The sequence below is a fragment of the Pseudophryne corroboree genome, chromosome 6, assembly GCF_028390025.1.
Source record: "Pseudophryne corroboree isolate aPseCor3 chromosome 6, aPseCor3.hap2, whole genome shotgun sequence".
Taxonomy (NCBI): Eukaryota; Metazoa; Chordata; class Amphibia; order Anura; family Myobatrachidae; genus Pseudophryne; species Pseudophryne corroboree.
The window spans coordinates 25857672-25874712 of record NC_086449.1 but is presented as its reverse complement, the minus strand read 5'-3'; the positions used below and the strand labels follow the sequence as shown (position 1 = coordinate 25874712).

Genomic DNA, 17041 nt, shown 5'->3' with positions numbered 1-17041 from the left:
TGCCTCTTTTTCCTGCCAGTATAAGTACGGACTGTCTGACGTGCCTACTTGGATGCGGTCACTCATATAATCCTCCACCATTCTTTCAATGGGGAGAGAATCATATGCAGTGACAGTAGACGACATGTCCGTAATCGTTGTCAGGTCCTTCAGTCCGGACCAGATGTCAGCATCAGCAGTCGCTCCAGACTGCCCTGCATCACCGCCAGCGGGTGGGCTCGGAATTCTGAGCCTTTTCCTCGCACCCCCAGTTGCGGGAGAATGTGAAGGAGGAGATGTTGACAGGTCGCGTTCCGCTTGACTTGACAATTTTGTCACCAGCAGTTCTTTGAACCCCAGCAGACTTGTGTCTGCCGGAAAGAGAGATCCAAGGTAGGTTTTAAATCTAGGATCGAGCACGGTGGCCAAAATGTAGTGCTCTGATTTCAACAGATTGACCACCCGTGAATCCTTGTTAAGCGAATTAAGGGCTCCATCCACAAGTCCCACATGCCTAGCGGAATCGCTCTGTGTTAGCTCCTCCTTCAATGTCTCCAGCTTCTTCTGCAAAAGCCTGATGAGGGGAATGACCTGACTCAGGCTGGCAGTGTCTGAACTGACTTCACGTGTGGCAAGTTCAAAAGGTTGCAGAACCTTGCACAACGTTGAAATCATTCTCCACTGCGCTTGAGAAAGGTGCATTCCACCTCCTATATCGTGCTCAGTTGTATAGGCTTGAATGGCCTTTTGCTGCTCCTCCAACCTCTGAAGCATATAGAGGGTTGAATTCCACCTCGTTACCACTTCTTGCTTCAGATGATGGCAGGGCAGGTTCAGGCGTTTTTGGTGGTGCTCCAGTCTTCTGTACGTGGTGCCTGTACGCCGAAAGTGTCCCGCAATTCTTCTGGCCACCGACAGCATCTCTTGCACGCCCCTCTCGTTTTTTAAATAATTCTGCACCACCAAATTCAAGGTATGTGCAAAACATGGGACGTGCTGGAATTTGCCCAGATTTAATGCACACACAATATTGCTGGCGTTGTCCGATGCCACAAATCCACAGGAGAGTCCAATTGGGGTAAGCCATTCCGCGATGATCTTCCTCAGTTGCCGTAAGAGGTTTTTAGCTGTGTGCGTATTCTGGAAAGCGGTGATACAAAGCGTAGCCTGCCTAGGAAAGAGTTGGCGTTTGCGAGATGCTGCTACTGGTGCCGCCGCTGCTGTTCTTGCGGTGGGAGTCCATACATCTACCCAGTGGGCTGTCACAGTCATATAGTCCTGAGCCTGCCCTGCTCCACTTGTCCACATGTCCGTGGTTAAGTGGACATTGGGTACAACAATTTTTTAGGACACTGGTAAATCTTTTTCTGAGGTCTGTGTACATTTTCGGTATCGCCTGCCTAGAGAAATGGAACCTAGATGGTATTTGGTACCGGGGACACAGTACCTCCAACAAGTCTCTAGTTGCCTCTGCAGTAATGATGGATACCGGAACCACGTTTCTCACCGCCCAGGATGCCAAGGCCTCAGTTATCCGCTTTGCAGCAGGATGACTGCTGTGATATTTCATCTTCCTCGCAAAGGACTGTTGGACAGTCAATTGCTTGGTGGAAGTAGTAAAAGTGGTCTTACGAGTACGACTTCCCCTCTGGGATGACCATCGACTCCCAGCAGCAACAACAGCAGCGCCAGCAGCAGTAGGCGTTACACGCAAGGATGCATCGGAGGAATCCCAGGCAGGAGAGGACTCGTCAGAATTGCCAGTGACATGGCCTGCAGGACTATTGGCATTCCTGGGGAAGGAGGAAATTGACACTGAGGGAGTTGGTGGGGTGGTTTGCGTGAGCTTGGTTACAAGAGGAAGGGATTTACTGGTCAGTGGACTGCTTCCGCTGTCGCCCAAAGTTTTTGAACTTGTCACTGACTTATGATGAATGCGCTGCAGGTGACGTATAAGGGAGGATGTTCCGAGGTGGTTAACGTCCTTACCCCTACTTATTACAGCTTGACAAAGGCAACACACGGCTTGACAAATGTTGTCCGCATTTCTGTTGAAATACTTCCACACCGAAGAGCTGATTTTTTTGGTATTTTCACCAGGCATGTCAATGGCCCTATTCCTCCCACGGACAACAGGTGTCTCCCCGGGTGCCTGACTTAAACAAACCACCTCACCATCAGAATCCTCCTGGTCAATTTCCTCCCCAGCGCCAGCAACACCCATATCCTCCTCATCCTGGTGTACTTCAACACTGACATCTTCAATCTGACTATCAGGAACTGGACTGCGGGTGCTCCTTCCAGCACTTGCAGGGGGCGTACAAATGGTGGAAGGCGCATGCTCTTCACGTCCAGTGTTGGGAAGGTCAGGCATCGCAAACGACACAATTGGACTCTCCTTGTGGATTTGTGATTTCGAAGAACGCACAGTTCTTTGCTGTGCTTTTGCCAGCTTGAGTCTTTTCATTTTTCTAGCGAGAGGCTGAGTGCTTCCATCCTCATGTGAAGCTGAACCACTAGCCATGAACATAGGCCAGGGCCTCAGCCGTTCCTTGCCACTCCGTGTGGTAAATGGCATATTGGCAAGTTTACGCTTCTCCTCTGACAATTTTATTTTAGATTTTTGAGTCCTTTTTTTACTGATATTTGGTGTTTTGGATTTTACATGCTCTGTACTATGACATTGGGCATCGGCCTTGGCAGACGACGTTGCTGGCATTTCATCGTCTCGGCCATGACTAGTGGCAGCAGCTTCAGCACGAGGTGGAAGTCGATCTTGATCTTTCCCTATTTTTGGAACCTCAACATTTTTGTTCTCCATATTTTAATAGGCACAACTAAAAGGCACCTCAGGTAAACAATGGAGATGGATGGATACTAGTATACTTATGGATGGACGAGCGACTGCCGACACAGAGGTAGCTACAGCCGTGGACTACCGTACTGCGTCTGCTGCTAATATAGACTGGATGATAATGATATAAAAAATATATATATATCACTACTGCAGCCGGACAGGTATATATTATATAATGACGGACCTGCTGGACACTGTTGTCAAAGTCAGAAAAATATCACTATGCACACTGCCATATTTGCACCTCATGCGAGTGCCTGTTGCACGTTCATGAGCCCTGCCGTGCGTGCGCATACTCGCCGTTGCGGGCACCCGCAGGCGCACGGTGTGCGCATTTACGGTAAAGTTTATGTGCGTCTAGCGGGCGACTCGTTCATAACATATTTTAACTGTATAACGTATTTTGTAGATCATGGTCCCTTTGATAGATTCTGAAAGTTTAGTTAATGTAGCATGTTCATGGACAGAGAGATCCCTCTTTGTCTGATACAAAGGGTCAGACAAGGATTATACAGTGGTGTTTAGTATCCATCGGAAGAGTATTTAATTAGCAATATTCCGGTGTTGGTTTGAAGCGGATTAATCGCTCGTGCGAATAGTTATGGACATAAGAAGTTTATGTCCATTTACTATTATTTGCACTTACTTATCCATGCGGCGGGAAACCTAGTTTCCCACCCACCTGAGCAGTTGGAAATAGTCACAGCCCACCTGTATGAATCAACCTATGACCTTCTGTTATAATGTGAAGACGAATTCCTGTGTCCAATGAACAATAAGAATGTAGGGACCATTGAATTGTATTGTGTGTGGGGCATAAATAGACAAGCCGATCATATCCAGCTCACTCTCTTCAACGGTTCTCATTGCTGATAATCGGGAGCTGGATATCCAGAGGCGCATGCGATCGTTCCCCTTTGTGCGTAAGTTTTCTCCGCAATCATATTGTCTTTCTTGTTATTGTAAGCCATATCTCTCTCTCTCTCTCTTCTCCTTCTCTCTCGTTTCTCTTATATAGTTATTGTACTGATATTGTATTTCCTGTGTAGTTATCTGGTTAGGTAGTCTATGTTATATTGGTAGTGTATGACTTGTATTGTATTATTCTTTTTGAACGTTTATTCATTTCCTTAAAAGGTGTTAGACCCTTAGACCGGTATTGTGTGTTCATTATAGTGCAGTGGGTAATAGGAGCGTCTCTATCGCTCAAACAGCTTTAGTGTAAACCCGCTTACACAGTGTTGCATTCTCATCTTATCACTACACTAAGGTTTTACTGCATATTACATTGTTTATGGTTTAGATAGAAAGGTTTTACACTGTGAGCGTCTGCGCCGCTGGTGATCTCCTCGTGGTCCCGAGCGTCCGCTACGCTGATAGCGTATCATTACGTTAGTCGGCAGCCAATAGCGTGCCTGCCTGTGATCTCTTGGCCGTGAGCGAACGTGACGTTTGAGCGTCTCGACTACGGCTAAGCGATTGTTACGCAACGTGCGTACCCTTACGGTATTCCATACGTTAATAGCGTACAGTGTTCTTAGACCTCTTAAAGGGTTTTAAGTAAGATAAATATAAAGTTTTATCACTGTCAGCACTGCAGACTCCTAAAGTAAGCTACTAGTATCAAGAAGATAGAAAAAAAAAAAACACCACAGGTAGGTGGTATACAATTATGGATGGACGAGCGACTGCCGACACAGAGGTAGCTACAGCCGTGGACTACCGTACTGCGTCTGCTGCTAATATAGACTGGATGATAATGATATAAAATATATATATATCACTACTGCAGCCGGACAGGTATATATTATATAATGACGGACATGCTGGACACTGTCAGCTCAGCACTGCAGACTCCTAAACTAAGCTACTAGTAGTATCAAGAAGATAGAAAAAAAAAAAAACACCACAGGTAGGTGGTATACAATTATGGATGGACGAGCGACTGCCGACACAGAGGTAGCTACAGCCGTGGACTACAGTACTGCGTCTGCTGCTAATATAGACTGGATGATAATGATATAAAAAATATATATATATCACTACTGCAGCCGGACAGGTATATATTATATAATGACGGACCTGCTGGACACTGTCAGCTCAGCACTGCAGACTCCTAAAGTAAGCTACTAGTAGTATCAAGAAGATAGAAAAAAAAAAAACACCACAGGTAGGTGGTATACAATTATGGATGGACGAGCGACTGCCGACACAGAGGTAGCTACAGCCGTGGACTACCGTACTGCGTCTGCTGCTAATATAGACTGGATGATAATGATATAAAAAATATATATATATCACTACTGCAGCCGGACAGGTATATATTATATAATGACGGACCTGCTGGACACTGTCAGCTCAGCACTGCAGACTCCTAAAGTAAGCTACTAGTATCAAGAAGATAGAAAAAAAAAAAAAACACCACGGGTAGGTGGTATACAATTATGGATGGACGAGCGACTGCCGACACAGAGGTAGCTACAGCCGTGGACTACCGTACTGCGTCTGCTGCTAATATAGACTGGATGATAATGAGATATAAAATATATATATATATCACTACTGCAGCCGGACAGGTATATATTATATAATGACGGACCTGCTGGACACTGTCAGCTCAGCACTGCAGACTCCTAAAGTAAGCTACTAGTATCAAGAAGATAGAAAAAAAAAAAACCACCACGGGTAGGTGGTATACAATTATGGATGGACGAGCGACTGCCGACACAGAGGTAGCTACAGCCGTGGACTACCGTACTGCGTCTGCTGCTAATATAGACTGGATGATAATGATATAAAAAATATATATATATCACTACTGCAGCCGGACAGGTATATATTATATAATGACGGACCTGCTGGACACTGTCAGCTCAGCACTGCAGACTCCTAAAGTAAGCTACTAGTATCAAGAAGATAGAAAAAAAAAAAACACCACGGGTAGGTGGTATACAATTATGGATGGACGAGCGACTGCCGACACAGAGGTAGCTACAGCCGTGGACTACCGTACTGCGTCTGCTGCAGTGCTAATATAGACTGGATGATAATGATATAAAAATATATCACTACTGCAGCCGGACAGGTATATATTATATAATGACGGACCTGCTGGACACTGTCAGCAGAATGCGTTTATAGAATAAAAACACCACACGACGAGTGTTTAACTTTTTCAGGCAGACAATCACAATATACTGGTGGTTAGTGGTCACTGGTCAGTCACACTGGCAGTGGTGTGCACTGTTAAAATATGTACTCCTGCTATAACTGCTCCCCAGTCTCCCCCACAATTAAGCTGTGTGAGCAGTGAGCACTCAGCACAGTCAGATATATAGTATTACATAGATGATGCAGCACACTGAGGCTGAGCACAGATATGGTATGTGACTGTGTCACACTGTGTATCGTTTTTTTTCAGGCAGAGAACGGATTAATTAAACTGGTGGTCACTGGTCACACTATCAGCAAGTAGTACTCCTAATATGCTCCCCAAAATTAGTAAATCAAGTGTCTCTACTACTCTCTAGTCTACTCTAAACGGAGAGGACGCCAGCCACGTCCTCTCCCTATCAATCTCAATGCACGTGTGAAAATGGCGGCGACGCGCGGCTCCTTATATAGAATCCGAGTCTCGCGATAGAATCCGAGCCTCGCGAGAATCCGACAGCGGGATGATGACGTTCGGGCGCGCTCGGGTTAACCGAGCAAGGCGGGAAGATCCGAGTCTGCCTCGGACCCGTGTAAAAAGCGTGAAGTTCGGGGGGGTTCGGTTTCCGAGAAACCGAACCCGCTCATCACTAGTCCGTTATCAGTTGTTTGACGAGGAGGCCCTGGAATTGAGATGGGGGTTTGGACCCTTCGCTCTGTTGGCGAAGTTAGACATTGAGTCGGCTTTCTGACTCCTTCCCCTTCACCCTGACTCATTTAGGTTTATGAGTTTACAGTTGGGCGAGGGATTACTATATTGACAGGTGTCTGCCCATGGGATGTTCTCTCTCTATTTCGAGAGGTTTAGTAGTTTTTTACATTGGTGCATTTGCACAGGCACCGGCTATGAAGGCATTGCCCACTATTTGGATGATTTTCTCTTTATAGGGCCAAGAGATAGCAACGCCTGCAATGAGTTACTTTCCTATGCTGATGCCCTGTTTCAAGTATTGGGGGTCTCCATAGCCCACGACAAGACCAACGGTCCTGCATGCTGCCTTTCCTACCTGGTTATCGAGGTGGAGATGGCGGCAGGTTGCTGCCGCCTTCCGGCCGATATGGTGCTGAAGCTTTTGAACCAAATACAGGACTGTTTGGGCAAAAGCAGGGACAGGCTGCGTCAGGTTCAATCCCTTCTGGGCTCCTTCAATTTCACTTGCAGGGTTATCCCCATGGGGAAGGTTTTCTGCCATAAACTGGAGAGGGCCACTGCAGGGGGTGTCCGGGGCGCATCACACCATTCGACTGTCCAGAGAGATCAAGGATGACCTGAGAGTTTGGTCTTCTTTCTTAGTTGAATTTAATTTGGAGTTGCTGTGGCCCCTCTGGCCTGTCTCTAATGCCCACCTGCAGTTATTCATGGATGCTGTGGGGCCCACCGGGTTCGGGGCGTTCTTTCAGGGCAAGTGGTGTGTTGCTCCCTGGCCTCCTTTCTGGGTCTCTTGAGGCTTTACGGCAAATTTGTTATTGTTGGAACTTTTTCCAATAATCATAGCAGCTGAGTTATGGGCTCCCAAATTGACGAATCAGACCATCACGTTCTGGTGCGACAATTTGGGTGTGGTGCAGGCCATCAACAACCAACGTTCCTCTGTGCCCCAAGTGTTGCGGTTGTTGAGATTCCTGGTGTTGAAATGCTTGAGTTTCAACATTACCTTTGCTGCACGTCATGTGCCTGGGGTTGATAATGGCATTGTGGACGCTTTGTCACGTTTCAACTTCAGTAGGTTTTGCGTGTTGGCTCCGGGAGCTGAGTCGCTGGGATTGACATGTCCGCCTTATGTCTGGCAGATTATAGATCAGGTATAGCGGATTTGGCGCAGAAATCTTTGGCTCCCTAGACTCATCGGGCATATTCTGCAGCCTGGCAAGACTGGGAGTCATATTGCACTAGGTTTGCGGGAGAGGGTAAGTCAGACGGGGAGCTGTTACTGGATTTCGTTTGGGACCATTACAAACAAGGTAGGTCCAAAGAGGCCATATGCCTGCCTTAGTGGGTATTTCGTTCCACGCTCGCTTGCGGCGTGAGAATGATCCAACTAGGTCTTTTGTCCTGTCCAAAGCTTTAAAGGGCTGGGCAAAAGAGAAGCCCCCTCCCGCAGATTCGCGCAGGCCTATAGATTTGCGTTTGTTGCACGAGTTGTTGGCGATTCTCACTGCAGTAGCTGATTCTGCATTTGAGGCGGCCCTGTTCAGATTGGCTTATTCCTGGGCATTTTTTGGTGCGTTTAGGGTCAGCGAACTAGTTACATCGAATAAACGGTCAAGGGATACCGGTCTGTTATTTCCGGACGTAGTATGCATTGCCAACCCGAGGTAGTGTTTTCAAGATACCTCGGGTGACTTTTAAGAGTCATACGGACCCGGTGTTGTGCCCGGTCTGGTTGGCGCACATCTATTTGCCCTTACAGCCTCTGGGTGGCTTCCAATTCTTGCTACACAGGGATTCCCTGCCTCTCACCAGGTTTCAGTTCGCTGCAGTGTTGAAACGTTTATGTGCATTGGGGCTGAACAGCGCTGATTATGGGACGCACTTGTTCCGCATAGGGGCTGCTACTTGCACTGCAGCTAGCGGTCTTTCAACAGCAGCCATACAGGATATGGGACGTTGGAAGTCCGCGGCTTTTAAGTCCTATATTCGGTTGGATAAGGTTTGATGTTGTGCCTGTTGCGCCAACCCAAAAATTATGTTTACCCGTTGGTTTGCAAATGGCTAGCATTCAGGAATCGAGGGTGTGCAGAGAATTTTTTATTTTTCCTTCGCGGGGGCCTAATTACAATTACTAATTACAGCTATTTCTCCAGGTCCATGGGAGGTTTTTTAAGTTTTCTCCTTTGTTTGGGTTGCTATTTACAGTTTATTTATGGTTTATTTGATGTTTTTGTCTTCTGCACACACTTTTGAGTTCTCTGACTATTAGGTTATATTTCTGTTACAGCTCCCAGTGATCCCTGCGAACAGGTCTGGGTGGTAGGCCACTCTTATGTGTTTTTGGTTTTGGGCCGAGCGGCACCCTTATGGTAGACGAGCATCTGAGTTTTTGGGCGGTAGGAGAGTCCGATGGCTAGGTGTCCGGGGCCTTAAATGGGCTGGTTTCTTGGATCTAGTGTTCCAGAGGGAAGAACAGTGGGGACGGCCTGACTGGTTAGTTATTCACCTGGGTGGTAACGATATCAGCCAAGTTAGGGGGATTGATTTGATATTGAAGGTCAAGTTGGATTTGGAATTGTTATGATTTTGCTGACCTGAAGTCCATTTGGTTCGGTCTGATATTATACCCAGTTTTGTGTGGAGAGGTTCCTACGGTGTGGTTGCCCTGGACAGGGCACGGAAGATACATTTTGCGGTGTCAAAATTTGTAGTGTCTTCTGGTGGTGTTGCTATTAGGCACCCATTGTTGGTGCTTTAGAGTCCCCACTATTTCAGGAAGGATGGGGTGCATCTTTCCCCGTTGGGTGTTGGTGTGTTCCTTAAGGGTTTATTTTTCTTTTTGGAGTAAGGTTGTTATGGTTACATTTAGTCTAGTTCTTTGGATGGCAGGCTGCGGTTCGTGAACCTGGCGGTTGTGGGAAGGCGCTACGGCCAGCAGTCATATGTAGCATAAGTGGTCGCTGTGGAGCACTTACCACTTTGATGGAAGGCCGGTGTTGTCCTGCCCCTTAGGGGGACAATGGGCGTTCCGACTAGGAGGTACCGTGCCAGTAAGGGGTGGTGAGTCATTCACAGCGCAGGTTATGCTTATATAGAGTATAGGCGTTTTAGTCGCCGCCATTACAGTTGGGGGCATTTCAGTTGCCGCCAAGTTGTATGATATATTTGACTGGAGCTGGCCATTGTGCCTTGCCTTGCCTACATTTAGGGTCATCCAATTAATAAATACAATGACCTTATAAATCTATGAAGTTGGCGTCTGTGTCGTTATTTTTAGTTGATAAGCTAGTTTAAAGTATATTGTTAAGGTTAGAGCAATCACAATAAATAAAGTTACAATGCCAACACCATTATAAGGTAATACTTTGAATAACAGTACAACAATCTCCCATAGAAATAATACTGTCAACGTATTAACTATCAACAGCATCAACAACGTCTTCGTCAGACTAACTACTTCCTCCTTGGAGATCTCCTACGTTCTCCTTACAGTGAGGTGCCTAAAGCTCTGATGCATTTATCTGATCTCTGGTACTGGGCAAACCACTGACAGATGGCGACCAAACGCCGGGATCTCTCACCTATCCCTTCCGCAACTCTTTGTAGCTTCTTCAGAGTCCGACTGATGAGGACGACATTGAGTCCTCTCCGGGCCAGCTATGGGTGAGATACATGGGTGTTATAGAGATTCCATACTCCGTTGGATAACAGACATAATTATGTATACCGACCTCCTCCGCGTAGGCTTTTCCTATCCCATCCGTCGCTCCTGTTACCACTGTGTAGTCAATGACAAGAAAATAAAAATACAGATTTTAAGTAGAGAAAACAGGAGAACGTTTTCAATGTAATCCTTGTACAGAACAACCAGTTGTAATAAAAACAATCAACAGACTTAAATGGTTGGTGGTTCATCAGGCTGACAATCACCTCAATATACTAGAATTTCCAATAGGTACCCACAAATACTAAGTATCCCCTAAATGTGTGCATGGAGTACCGCGGGATCCCCGATTTTAACTCTAAAAGCAATTCCCATAGGTTTTTATGGGGGATTTTAAAATGCCAAATTCACCAAGCCCCAGAATGCAATGCATGGCCCCAGTCGCTAACTCCATATGATATTCACCATTGTAGCCTATGGGCTGCATTTTGCAAATGTTTCTAGGAGAGGGACCTATAGGATCCCTCCCTGGTGGTGGTATTATTATTATTATCATCAGTTTCTTATATAGCGCAGCATACTGTATTCCGTTAGGCTTTACAATTGGAACAACTGTAATAGAACAAAACTGGGTAATAATAACAGAGGTAGGAAGGCCCTGCTCGCAAGCTTACTCTTGTATGCGTTCTAGGATGAACTCTCTTTGAGATCCGAATTTTCAAACTCCTGCGCTGGGTTAGCATACCTCCAAACTGTCCCGATTTTCGAGGGACAGTCCTGTTTTTTTGGGACAGTCCCGCTGTCCCACCTGCGGGCCGCAGTGTCCCGCAGTGGGGGAGGGGCAGTTGGGAGGCTCCTGTCACTCACTGCTCTGTGGTGAACTGATGCTGTGCGCATGCCAGGTCACCGCCGCGGAGAGGACCGCTAGCCTCTCTATGGGCTTCTCTCCGCCACGCTGGTGTGAGGGATCTGTTTGGATCCCTCCCAGCATGCTCCGCATCAACCCTCGTCACTCTGCACATGCGTTGACTGACTCCCGGGGATGAAGGGCGTTGATGTCAGCCTGGACCCTCCTTCTCCTTCTTGTGCTCCATTAAAAAACAACTCCAGCCCCATAAGAGATCATTTCATCTTATCTTATTGTTTCATCGTATAGTGCAGGTGTCTTCAACTTGTGGCCCGCTGAGCTGCTCTCCGTGGCCCTCCAGCTGCCCGCCAAGCACTGGTTTATATTTTTACTTTTGTTTTCTTTAAAAGATCCTCCGGTGCACTCTGGAGCTTGCTGGGGCTCAGCGCCACATAACGTGACTCCCTGAGCTACTCCCCCTACTTCCCAGCAGCCAGTGCAGCTGCTGCAGCGCAGGGAGTCACATGATGCGGCGCTGAGCTCCGGGTAGCGTGCTCCTCTCAGGCTGATCATGTGTGGTGAGAGGCTCCACTCCCGTCTGGACACATTTCTGCAGAGAGAGGTGGTAAATTTATATATGCCAGGGGAGGGCGGGCGCCATTAATAAATTATGCTCACCTTGCCCTGCATGAGTGTGGGCGCCCGGGTGGGTGCATGTGCTGTCTATGGGGTGGAGAGGGGAGGGGGGGGGGGGGGAGAAATGATTATAGTGCCTGTGCTGTCTATTGCGGGTTTATGTTTATCTGGCACTGCACTACTGGGGCATATGTGCATCTGGCACTATTGGTGGCATATGGGTATCTGGCACTGCACTACTGGGGGCATATGTGAATCTGGCACTATTGGAGGCATATGTACAGTATATCTGGCACTAATGGGGGCATATATGCATCTGGCACTGCACTCCTGGGGCATATGTGTATCAGGCACTATTGGGGGCGTATGTGTATCTGGCACTATTGGGGGCATATGTGTGTCTGGCACTGCACTCCTGGGGCATGTGTATCTGGCACTATTGGGGGCATATGTTTAGCTGGCACTATTGGGGGCATATGTGCATCTGGCACTGCACTCCTGGGGGCATATGTGTATCTGGCACTGTTGGGGGCGTATGTGTATCTGGCACTGAACTATTGGTGTCATATGTGTATCTGGGCCCCCCATATGTGTATCACGTCTCCATTCTCAATGGCCACACCCATTTTTTGGCGCGCGCACACAGCACCATTAACACTTTTTTTCTACTTGCACCACTGTAAATATGTATATGTAATATGTGGAAGGCCTCCTGAGCCTGGGATAACTGCTGGGGAGGGAGCGGGGAACACGCTGAACCGCGGAGACCTGGAGCACAGCCAGCAAAATGCGTTTAGGGGCCCTCGGACTAGAGATGAGCGCCTGAAATTTTTCGGGTTTTGTGTTTTGGTTTTGGGTTCGGTTCCGCGGCCGTGTTTTGGGTTCGAACGCGTTTTGGCAAAACCTCACCGAATTATTTTTGTCGGATTCGGGTGTGTTTTGGATTCGGGTGTTTTTTTCCAAAAACACTAAAAAACAGCTTAAATCATAGAATTTGGGGGTCATTTTGATCCCAAAGTATTATTAACCTCAAAAACCATAATTTACACTCATTTTCAGTCTATTCTGAATACCTCACACCTCACAATATTATTTTTAGTCCTAAAATTTGCACCGAGGTCGCTGTGTGAGTAAGATAAGCGACCCTAGTGGCCGACACAAACACCGGGCCCATCTAGGAGTGGCACTGCAGTGTCACGCAGGATGTCCCTTCCAAAAAACCCTCCCCAAACAGCACATGACGCAAAGAAAAAAAGAGGCGCAATGAGGTAGCTGTGTGAGTAAGATTAGCGACCCTAGTGGCCGACACAAACACCGGGCCCATCTAGGAGTGGCACTGCAGTGTCACGCAGGATGGCCCTTCCAAAAAACCCTCCCCAAACAGCACATGACGCAAAGAAAAAAAGAGGCGCAATGAGGTAGCTGACTGTGTGAGTAAGATTAGCGACCCTAGTGGCCGACACAAACACCGGGCACATCTAGGAGTGGCACTGCAGTGTCACGCAGGATGTCCCTTCCAAAAAACCCTCCCCAAACAGCACATGACGCAAAGAAAAAAAGAGGCGCAATGAGGTAGCTGTGTGAGTAAGATTAGCGACCCTAGTGGCCGACACAAACACCGGGCCCATCTAGGAGTGGCACTGCAGTGTCACGCAGGATGTCCCTTCCAAAAAACCCTCCCCAATCAGCACATGATGCAAAGAAAAAGAAAAGAAAAAAGAGGTGCAAGATGGAATTATCCTTGGGCCCTCCCACCTACCCTTATGTTGTATAAACAAAACAGGACATGCACACTTTAACCAACCCATCATTTCAGTGACAGGGTCTGCCACACGACTGTGACTGATATGACGGGTTGGTTTGGACCCCCCCCAAAAAAGAAGCAATTAATCTCTCCTTGCACAAACTGGCTCTACAGAGGCAAGATGTCCACCTCATCTTCACCCTCCGATATATCACCGTGTACATCCCCCTCCTCACAGATTATCAATTCGTCCCCACTGGAATCCACCATCTCAGCTCCCTGTGTACTTTGTGGAGGCAATTGCTGCTGGTCAATGTCTCCGCGGAGGAATTGATTATAATTCATTTTAATGAACATCATCTTCTCCACATTTTCTGGATGTAACCTCGTACGCCGATTGCTGACAAGGTGAGCGGCGGCACTAAACACTCTTTCGGAGTACACACTTGTGGGAGGGCAACTTAGGTAGAATAAAGCCAGTTTGTGCAAGGGCCTCCAAATTGCCTCTTTTTCCTGCCAGTATAAGTACGGACTGTGTGACGTGCCTACTTGGATGCGGTCACTCATATAATCCTCCACCATTCTATCAATGTTGAGAGAATCATATGCAGTGACAGTAGACGACATGTCCGTAATCGTTGTCAGGTCCTTCAGTCCGGACCAGATGTCAGCATCAGCAGTCGCTCCAGACTGCCCTGCATCACCGCCAGCGGGTGGGCTCGGAATTCTGAGCCTTTTCCTCGCACCCCCAGTTGCGGGAGAATGTGAAGGAGGAGATGTTGACAGGTCGCGTTCCGCTTGACTTGACAATTTTGTCACCAGCAGGTCTTTCAACCCCAGCAGACCTGTGTCTGCCGGAAAGAGAGATCCAAGGTAGGCTTTAAATCTAGGATCGAGCACGGTGGCCAAAATGTAGTGCTCTGATTTCAACAGATTGACCACCCGTGAATCCTTGTTAAGCGAATTAAGGGCTGCATCCACAAGTCCCACATGCCTAGCGGAATCGCTCCGTGTTAGCTCCTTCTTCAATGCCTCCAGCTTCTTCTGCAAAAGCCTGATGAGGGGAATGACCTGACTCAGGCTGGCAGTGTCTGAACTGACTTCACGTGTGGCAAGTTCAAAGGGCATCAGAACCTTGCACAACGTTGAAATCATTCTCCACTGCACTTGAGACAGGTGCATTCCATCTCCTATATCGTGCTCAATTGTATAGGCTTGAATGGCCTTTTGCTGCTCCTCCAACCTCTGAAGCATATAGAGGGTTGAATTCCACCTCGTTACCACTTCTTGCTTCAGATGATGGCAGGGCAGGTTCAGTAGTTTTTGGTGGTGCTCCAGTCTTCTGTACGTGGTGCCTGTACGCCGAAAGTGTCCCGCAATTTTTCTGGCCACCGACAGCATCTCTTGCACGCCCCTGTCGTTTTTTAAAAAATTCTGCACCACCAAATTCAAGGTATGTGCAAAACATGGGACGTGCTGGAATTTGCCCATATTTAATGCACACACAATATTGCTGGCGTTGTCCGATGCCACAAATCCACAGGAGAGTCCAATTGGGGTAAGCCATTCCGCGATGATCTTCCTCAGTTGCCGTAAGAGGTTTTCAGCTGTGTGCGTATTCTGGAAAGCGGTGATACAAAGCGTAGCCTGCCTAGGAAAGAGTTGGCGTTTGCGAGATGCTGCTACTGGTGCCGCCGCTGCTGTTCTTGCGGCGGGAGTCCATACATCTACCCAGTGGGCTGTCACAGTCATATAGTCCTGACCCTGCCCTGCTCCACTTGTCCACATGTCCGTGGTTAAGTGGACATTGGGTACAACTGCATTTTTTAGGACACTGGTGAGTCTTTTTCTGACGTCCGTGTACATTCTCGGTATCGCCTGCCTAGAGAAGTGGAACCTAGATGGTATTTGGTAACGGGGGCACACTGCCTCAATAAATTGTCTAGTTCCCTGTGAACTAACGGCGGATACCGGACGCACGTCTAACACCAACATAGTTGTCAAGGACTCAATTATCCGCTTTGCAGTAGGATGACTGCTGTGATATTTCATCTTCCTCGCAAAGGACTGTTGAACAGTCAATTGCTTACTGGAAGTAGTACAAGTGGGCTTACGACTTCCCCTCTGGGATGACCATCGACTCCCAGCGGCAACAACAGCAGCGCCAGCAGCAGTAGGCGTTACACGCAAGGATGCATCGGAGGAATCCCAGGCAGGAGAGGACTCGTCAGACTTGCCAGTGACATGGCCTGCAGGACTATTGGCATTCCTGGGGAAGGAGGAAATTGACACTGAGGGAGTTGGTGGGGTGGTTTGCGTGAGCTTGGTTACAAGAGGAAGGGATTTACTGGTCAGTGGACTGCTTCCGCTGTCACCCAAAGTTTTTGAACTTGTCACTGACTTATTATGAATGCGCTGCAGGTGACGTATAAGGGAGGATGTTCCGAGGTGGTTAACGTCCTTACCCCTACTTATTACAGCTTGACAAAGGGAACACACGGCTTGACACCTGTTGTCCGCATTTCTGGTGAAATACCTCCACACCGAAGAGCTGATTTTTTTGGTATTTTCACCTGGCATGTCAACGGCCATATTCCTCCCACGGACAACAGGTGTCTCCCCGGGTGCCTGACTTAAACAAACCACCTCACCATCAGAATCCTCCTGGTCAATTTCCTCCCCAGCGCCAGCAACACCCATATCCTCCTCATCCTGGTGTACTTCAACACTGACATCTTCAATCTGACTATCAGGAACTGGACTGCGGGTGCTCCTTCCAGCACTTGCAGGGGGCGTGCAAATGGTGGAAGGCGCATGCTCTTCACGTCCAGTGTTGGGAAGGTCAGGCATCGCAAACGACACAATTGGACTCTCCTTGTGGATTTGGGATTTCAAAGAACGCACAGTTCTTTGCGGTGCTTTTGCCAGCTTGAGTCTTTTCAGTTTTCTAGCGAGAGGCTGAGTGCTTCCATCCTCATGTGAAGCTGAACCACTAGCCATGAACATAGGCCAGGGCCTCAGCCGTTCCTTGCCACTCCGTGTGGTAAATGGCATATTGGCAAGTTTACGCTTCTCCTCCGACAATTTTATTTTAGGTTTTGGAGTCCTTTTTTTTCTGATATTTGGTGTTTTGGATTTGACATGCTCTGTACTATGACATTGGGCATCGGCCTTGGCAGACGACGTTGCTGGCATTTCATCGTCTCGGCCATGACTAGTGGCAGCAGCTTCAGCACGAGGTGGAAGTGGATCTTGATCTTTCCCTAATTTTGGAACCTCAACTTTTTTGTTCTCCATATTTTATAGGCAGAACTAAAAGGCACCTCAGGTAAACAATGGAGATGGATGGATTGGATACTAGTATACAATTATGGACGGACTGCCACGGTTAGGTGGTATAAAAAAACCACGGTTAGGTGGTATATAATACAATTATGGATGGACGGACTGCC

General features: G+C 47.7%; 1 protein-coding gene across 4 annotated transcripts in view; it reads right to left on the bottom strand.

Moving 5' to 3' along the window:
- LOC134935943 (very-long-chain 3-oxoacyl-CoA reductase-B-like) overlaps positions 1-17041 on the bottom strand; it is a 197837-nt gene that overhangs the window by 44222 nt on the left and 136574 nt on the right. Inside the window, exons 2-3 of one of the 4 annotated variants that reach the window (XM_063930801.1) lie at positions 10430-10476; positions 10280-10355 (exon numbers count right to left, since the gene is read on the bottom strand). The exons of the other annotated variants lie outside the window; for them this stretch is intronic. Coding sequence (XP_063786871.1) covers positions 10280-10355; positions 10430-10476 — 123 coding nt within the window. The remainder of the gene's footprint in view (positions 1-10279; positions 10356-10429; positions 10477-17041) is intronic. 4 annotated transcript variants of the gene reach the window in all.